This window comes from Parasteatoda tepidariorum, chromosome 10 (assembly GCF_043381705.1).
Source record: "Parasteatoda tepidariorum isolate YZ-2023 chromosome 10, CAS_Ptep_4.0, whole genome shotgun sequence".
NCBI lineage: Eukaryota > Metazoa > Arthropoda > Arachnida > Araneae > Theridiidae > Parasteatoda > Parasteatoda tepidariorum.
In genome coordinates, this window is record NC_092213.1 from 82,725,819 (window position 1) to 82,734,457 (window position 8,639).

At 30.6% G+C, this 8,639-nt stretch overlaps 1 protein-coding gene across 1 annotated transcript; it reads left to right on the forward strand.

Moving 5' to 3' along the window:
* Positions 1-2,048: 2,048 nt before the first annotated feature.
* On the forward strand, positions 2,049-8,639 carry LOC107455103 (ribosomal protein L21; the record flags this gene model as incomplete). The annotated part of the gene is given in 2 exon segments (XM_016072559.4): positions 2,049-2,228; positions 8,096-8,639. A coding segment is annotated over 1 exon segment (483 nt). The 3' UTR covers positions 8,599-8,639.

Below are 8,639 nucleotides of genomic sequence, written 5' to 3' on the forward strand. Positions count from 1 at the left end.
AGCCGAACGCGGAACACCCAGTGTTTAGTTCTCAAGCATGCTTGGTACTCATTTTGTACTTTAACCGTCTCGTTTTGATTTTAGTTCTTGCTTAAACGCTATAAATTTCCACTTATTAAAATATTCAATTTAAATTTATAATAATCATTAAAAATATGTTTTTATTTTTATTCTTTCATTCCATGGGCATATGAGTTTTTTTTTTTTTCCCTTTAGATGTTTTGTTTGTTTTCAAATGAACTTTTGTACGATAAGGAAAAAAAATTCCTATGTTTTTATATACATATTTTTTTTAATAAATAAGAAAAGAGATATTTTTTTAAAAAAAATATCCTTTTTTTAATTTTCGAATAATTTTTTAAAAAAAATGTTTATTTTCTACAAATGTATTACTAAGTTTACTGATAAAAAAATTTAGTGCTAAGAATATATTTTTTGTTTATTTAAAAATGTTCGATTATGACCATATTTGCGTCAACATGTCTAAATATGTGTGCGGCCCTTCTTTAGTCAAACTGGTGAGAAAGTGGCACTTTACTCAAATAAATGTTGTACGTTGTTTTTATTCGTAATATTAGAATATGTTAAAAAAATAAAAGGTTTAGAATGATGAATAAAGCTATTGAATGTTAATTTTCTCTAATTTTCTTTAAAAGTATTCTGTTATTTATTCTATTCTTTAAGAATTGTTTTACTCAGTTTCAAATCTGACAGTGAAACAGATCTTTCTTTACTGTTCGTATGCAGTGAATTTAATAAAATGAGTTAATATTAATTTAATTAATATACATTAACATTTTAATAAAATTTTGCCCGCAGTTGACTGATCGTAAAGACACGGTCTCATTAGAACACCGAAATCAAGCATTACTGGCTACGGTCAGTAAGCGGGTGGGTGCCCACTTTAATCAGCCTACGTTGGGACCGAGGGTGCGCGGTATTGATCCCCGTTAAACTTGTACCGTAAAGTTCTCGACTTCCCGCTCAGGTTGTCTGGCTACCGAAGCAGGGGAGCCATATCGTCTGCAGAGGATCAAAATTGCGGTGTCATGTCTTCTGATCATCCTCTGGGATGCTTCCCTGACCGTCGCCCATCGTGCAGCTCTAGGGCGACGTAAATAAAGTACCTACGTTATAAAATTTTATCATTTACTTTTTTCGCATTGTCTCTCTAAGGGGCCATTCTTGCTGTATGATAAAAATTTCACCCGAGAACCCATTCAGGTTCTCTTTCGCTTATCCGAATTCTTATTCGATATTTTTTCCACATGCTGTGAGATTGACAATTGCCATCACAATTCTGATCTTATGCAGAACTGCTGTGGTAGCCCTGATGGGATTAATTCTTAGACGGTGTCAACTTTTATCTGTCAAAAGGTACCTCAAGATGGAATCAAGTTAGCATGTCTTATATACTAGTGCGAATTGGTATTCAATATTTATAGTGGTAGTTACGCCACAGCCCTACGACGTGCGCGTGACGTCGAGCACTTTATGAAGCTTGACTTTGTCTTGAAGCTTGTCTGCATGATCACCACTGTTGGACCATATGCAAATGATAGGTTTGTTAGTGAAAGGTATTTAACATTGAAAAACTAGTCAATCACATCCCTGAAGATAATCCAAAGAGATGACATCACAATTTAGTAATCCCTTGAATAGAGAAAGGCCCCCTCGAAAATTCATAATCGCATATGCACCAATTTTCTGCATACGATTCACACAAACGATAGTCTAGTGAGTTTACATGCCCCTGAACAGGAAACGGATGTACACCTAACTCTTTTCTCATGGAGCCTTCTCACTGAATGCGATTTGTAAATGCAAACGCACGTTTATACGATTCGAACATGTGCAGTTTTGAAACATTAGTCTCCCTCTTGAACCTGTCTAAATCAATTACATGCAGCAGAAATGATTTCTCTCTCTCTTTGCATGTGAAAAATTCACAATTGTGAATTTGGAGAGCATTTCTGCTTAGTGAAATATATCCGTTAAAAAAATTCCATGCGTCTGAAGTACAACGCAGCGAGAATGATGCTGAGTGATTAATAGATTCTCGGTAACTGCAAGAATACTTTTATATGAAGAAAAACAACTCAACACAATATCGTCTGTGCAACACTCGGTAAAATTCTCTAGCAACGTGTTCTTGTGAGTATTACTTGTTTGGTTTATTAAATATTAAATAAAGTTTATTAAATTTGTTTTAAATTATTTATTGAATCGTAAGTTTATTTCGAATTATTAATTATAGGACTAATTTGTACTATAAAAAGTGTTGAACAATGTAAATCAGTAGTATAACCCTAAATTGTGTATAGTTTGATAACTTGTTTTTTACGGTTTTCTTCGATTATTTTATCTTTATAGCAATCGTTAATTCTTTTTATCATTAGTTTTTCAGTATTTTTTCGTAAATAGGATTTACTGTCATATAAGAAACTGTTTTGTATGCATTTTTAGTTAACCTTTTAACATGTTTAAACTTGTAATGTTATTCAAAGAATATTAAACCATGTGTATTTGGAGAGATCATTGTCCAAGTAAACTAAACTTATATCACCACTTCCTCCAAAATAATATATGAATTGAAAATTTATCTTGTGACAGGTTCAACTTGTTAGGATTACGGTTGACACTATCTTAAACACTCACGAAAACTTCTGCGCGTTCAACTCTGTATGTTTGAAGTTTTGTTCAAATTATGAGGAAAGTTAAGTTTGTTATAACTATACATACGTTGAAATCTTCTTTAATTCATTGTATTTTTTAGTTGTTAATTCATTGTCAAAATTAACACACATATATGTTAATAATCCCCTATTATCGATCCAATACAAATGTTTTTTTAATTGGTTCAATTATAGTGGTTAAAGGATTTATACTATTGATTAAATCTTTAATGGTCAATTACATGAAATAATAGACTTATTCTTAGTTCTTGTGTGAAATATTATTTCTTAGATTCATGTTTTAAGTTTTCGTGTGAGTACATCTTTGGTCATTTATATTAATAAATTAAAAAAATTTAAATGTATAAAATTTTGTAACTTCTGAATAACTTCAGACACTTGGAAACTTAAAAAGATAAAAATTTTGTTTTAAGATGCTTTGAATTCAGGGTTTTGGATGTCATAAACTGGTTTGGACAGGACAAGTGGGATATAAATAAAGGTTTATAATTTTTGAAGCTCCACAATTCATTAACAAAAGTGAATACCTTATCCTTTAAATATAAAAATGCTTTTAATACTGATAAGTTATGTTTTTGCATAAGGATAAATAGTGCAATATTAAAAAGTAATAATTTTTTTAAAAAAGGTACTAAATTTGCTTCAAAATTAACCATTTATTTTTCGCTATATTTTTAAAAAATAAAATTTATAATTTCCGCATTACAGGATGATAATAAAAGTCATCTATTAATGTTTTTAAGTATAAATATATTTAAATTAGAAATACAAAATAACTGAAAAATGTATTACCAGTTTTAAAGGGCATAAAATCAGTTTCAGTTACTGACACTGGGTGATGTAACACCACTATGCTAAAAGAATTGAACTCGAATGAAATAAAAGTATTCTTGAATAATACTATAGATAAATATCATGATCTGTCTCATCAACTACAATTGCCAAGACGTCAAATAGATTTTAAACGTGCAAATTTTTAAAGCATGTAGGCGTTTGCTTGGGGTGGATATGAGTTATACCATTCGCGTTGGTCCCTTTCTGTGATGTTTTTTTAGTAACTTGGGGGCCACTGCCCACAAGTTTCCAAGACCTGGTGATTATTCTGCCACAGATTACGATACGTAAATCTCCCCTAGTTAATTACCATTCCCTGAAGTGCAAAGTTGTCAACTCTACTGAATTTTGCTATTTTCTTCTGGACTACTGGTTTTATAAAGATTCTTTTACTTTTTGTACATTTTAGAAAATTTCCTAAGATTAAGTTTTCTCTAAAAAAAAAATTTTAAATTTAAAACTTCTCACAATTTACCCGCTTTCTTGAATATTTAAATAAGTATTAGTTATTAGTATTGCTAATAAGTATTACTGGTTTATATTGTAGCTACATCATTTATAGTAATCAATTTAATGTTTTTCTTTTCTTGTTTTTTTTTTACAATTTAAAATTGAGTTATTATAATTTAAAAAACATTTTAAATTAAACTTAATTTTTATGTGAATCATATATGCAAACTTTGTCAGACCATTTATAGTTATTAGTGTAATAAAGTTTATGTATTTTGATAGCAATGTGTGTAAAATTTACCGGATTTTTTCCTATCCTAATTTAAATCAGATATTTTTAGGTCTTTTTTTTATACTATTTGATATATTGAAATCTAAAGATAAATCCTAACACATTAAAACTGACTGTTATAATTTTTTTTTTACGGTAATGCATAGTGTATGCTAAAACGAGATTCAAAGTTGTGGGAAATTATTTAAATGTGTATATTTATCAAGTTATAATTTTTTTAAAAAGATTAATTACAATTAAATTCTAATGCCAGTGTTCTCCCTAGAAATAGAATAGGGCAAGTCACTTTCTCTTGAGAAGGGCAATCACTTAACACCTTAAAAATTGTAATATGTGTGTAATATTATGTAATCAAGGGTCTGTCTAGGTTTTCCTGAGAGGTACCTATTTTGTGAAAGTTTAGACATAATTTATGGAAATTATAAATTATTCAAATAAATCAACACAAAAATATGGTATAATTATGGATTTATCGTTTCTTACGGGATAAAAAAATAAAATTTTTAAGAAAAAGTAGTTAAATTTGTGAAGGTACCGCTAAATGGTAGTAAATTTGGCCTGGACAGACCCCTGTTCACTGTAATTCAATTGTTTCATTTCAATTGTAATATGTAATAACTGAATTTGATTAACAACAATTTTTAATTTACCCTCCTGTACTCTTTATGTGTGTATTTCGAAAAATAATTGTCTCATTATCAAAAAGAAAAAATTTGTAGTTTAATAAAATAATTAAAGGCATGCTGGAAGACAAATCCCTGTGCATAAATTTTTTTCAAAAAAGTGCAATGAAAAAAATGATTGATAAAAAGCTTGACAGCTTTGTTCTATAATTTAAACTGAAAATTATGTGAAAATAAACATTTTCAGGTCAATTGTTTTATAAACTGTATTTAAGATAATTTTAAAATTTAATGTACTAAGCTCCCTGAAAAGATATACTTAATTCAAGTTTCTTGTGATAATGAAAACCCTATTAAATATTTTACATGAACATGTTTTTCGTTATCTTTGGTTGAATTTGGCTTTGAATAGCCATGCACATGTATTTATTATCAGCAAATTTTGTAGGGTGGAGGTTTATACATGGTGAGTAGTGTTTTTAAAAAGTGCTTAAAGGTGCTTATTATCGATTTTTGTTATTTAAAAGCTTTTAAAGGTCCTTTTTCATTGGATGTTTTTAAAAAGTGCTTTATTTTCCCCTTTTTTCGTTACCACGTTGATTTTTGCGACACATTATACAAACGCGTGCTTTTCATCGTTTTCACAATTCATTTTGGCGTACCAGCGGTCCATATCTAAAGCGCCGATCAGTTTACGTGTTTGATGAAATACTTGCTAATCCGTATGTGCGTCTACTGAGTTGGGTTCGGTGAGATTATTGCCTTCTCATGTGCAACCCTGCTGCATTTTGCTAGATATTCTTAATTTCAGACTTCATTTTCCACCCTCTGATATCGAACCAAAAAATCTCTTGATCATTTTATATTATTCTCTTGATCATTAATTCATGTAAATACATTTATTCATGTATTTTGCTAATGTATAGTTCTTAAAAATATTTTTTGAATGCTTATATTGTGCTTATTTTTGTTAAAAGAATTCGCTATGCACCCTGTTCTATATACATACATTTAAGATAAGAAACTATTTGAAACTCAAAAAACTGCATAAAACATAGTGTTTTTCTCTCTCATACAGAAAATGGCAATAGCTCATATTTAATTCTCAAGGATTCGGGCTCTATAAACATGGACCATAGTCCTATTATTTTTCATCGGAGACGGCAGACCCCTGTTGCGTTTACACTACAACTCGATTGTAGCACAATACTGGCCTTATTTATTCTTTCTTCATTACTTCGTTTTTGAAATTTAAATATGAAAAGTTTTATGGAAGGGTAAAAAATCGTAATACTTTTCCTTGCGACTGAGTAAAGGAGAGGAAAAAGCAACATTTGAGACAAATTGACTTATTTGTTTTGCAGGGTTGCCACAGGCGACTAAAATGCAAGTATTTGCGGCCTGAGGGCGGCTATGCATGACACATTAAAAGTGATACATTACTAAGTTGCGTTTTTTGAAATATGTCAATTGAAATTATTAAAAATGTGAGTGATTTTGTTTCCATTATTTGTCCGAATTGAATATTTTGTGTTGAGCTGTATAGGCTAAATACCAAATATTTGTATGTTGCATGTCTAATTTAGTAGCAGCAATTGTTGAGCAGAATCTTGTTCTTGCAATAACAGGACCCTATTTGCACAAATTCACAAAAGCGGGACCCTGGTTGAAAGAATTTGACTTAACACTTATTTTATATTAACAAATTATGAATAGTTTTTTCACAATTTTATAAAAACACAAAATGTCTGGACAGACCTCCGCATAAGATTTCTACTCTCATTACCTCTTCAGCCTAGCTGGTCCCTTGGCCATGTTTTTCAAGCTATAAGTCTTATCCAAAGAACACAGTGAAGAAATGATAAAGACACTTCAAAGAACTTGTATTCAATAATACAAATAGACCAATTAAATGTCTGGAAAGTCACCCTTTCCTTTCATCTCCTTAGTTGCAAGGGAATGTATTATGATTATTACCTTTCCATTCTATTTTTTGCATTTAAATTGCTGAAAAATTTTTTTAAAATGTCCACAATGTTTACTTTAAATGCTATGTTTTATGCAGTTTTTGAATTCCAAATAAATTCTTATCTTAAATAATTCCAATCCGTTTTATTGCAGAGATCCGTTGTTAAAGAGCTACATATGTGTGTTGTTTGATTGATCCGTTTGTTGAAGAACTGCATATGTGCCAAATTTTACGGCTATTGAGAATCCCCCCCCCCGCGTTTTTAGTAGTATTTATATTTTAATTCAAGTCTTAATTTAAACAAATTGTACATTAAGTCTTATGGTTTTATTTACCACGCCAATTCAATGATTCAAGCCTATGTATATTAAATATATTATTTCTGTATGTGAGTTATTCAATTTCTGTACTAATACAAGTTTCCGTATGTGTGTTGGTAAAATAGCTTAATTTTTAGAAAATTTTTAAATTATTATATTACTACTACTACCACTCTCTAAAATCTTTCTCACCAGCAACTTCAGAAGTTACTGTTTTCAGATTGTTGCACAATTTGTAGGGCTTTATTCACTATCTGTGAATTAGATTATTTATCTATGAGACAGAAATTTTAAATTTAAAGAACAAATTTATAGGTTGTGTTGTTTAAAAAAATTTAGATCATTTAAATACGCCCACCCTGTTATCAGTCACCAGTGAAGGTGTCTATTTTCATTTCTTAAAGGAGTTTTTTTTTTTTCGTTTCAGCCTTTGAAAGAGTTTTTTACTTTGTTTTTAAAAAGTGCTTGATTTTTCCCTTTTCAAAATTAAGTTTTTTTTTTTCTTTACCATGTCGATTTTCGGCACATATTATACAAAATTATTTACATGTAATAATTACATATGCTATCATTTTGCATGTTTGATGAGTCTGCATGTGTGTCTACTGCGTTGGGTTCGGTGAGATTCTAGCACTCTCATGTGCAACTCTGCTGCATTTTGCTAGATATTCTCAAACTCAGGCTTCATTTTTCGAGCAGAAAAATCTCTCAAACTATTTTTTGGTGGTTAATATAATCAAGAAAAGAGTTCTTTGTTTTAGAAATTCATTTCTACGTCTTAGAAAATTATCTTTAATTTTACTTATGTATGTAGTGCTTACAAATATTTTTTGTTGAAAGATTTGTCTACGCACCTTGTGTTTGTTTGGCAGTGTTACTCTAAATATTTAATTATTATTGTTTCTTATTAGGTTGACCTAATCTTGAAAAGATGGTTAATACCAAAGGTTACAGACGTGGTACCAGATATCTTTTTGCAAGGAAGTTCAGGCATCGTGGTACAGAACCACTTTCCACGTTCCTAAAAGTTTACAAGAGAGGCGATATTGTTGACATCAAAGGGAATGGAGCCTTTCAAAAGGGGATGCCCTTCAAATATTATCACGGCAAGACTGGCAGAGTCTTCAATGTCACCCCTCACGCCGTGGGTGTCATCGTGAACAAGCGTGTACGCAACCGCATCATCCCCAAGCGTATCAATATCAGGGTGGAACACATCAAACACTCAAAGTGTAGGCAAGATTTCAAACAAAGATTGGTTGAAAATGAAGCAAAGAAGAAGGCTGCCAAGGAATCTGGCGTCAAGGTCAACTTGAAGAGGCAACCAGTTAAGCCCCGTAAAGCTCATTTTGTAAGCACGACAAATAATGAACCACAATATCTTGAACCGATTCCATATGAATTTATTGCTTAAAGTATTGTTATTTTTAAAATAAAAAAATGCCTCTGTACAAA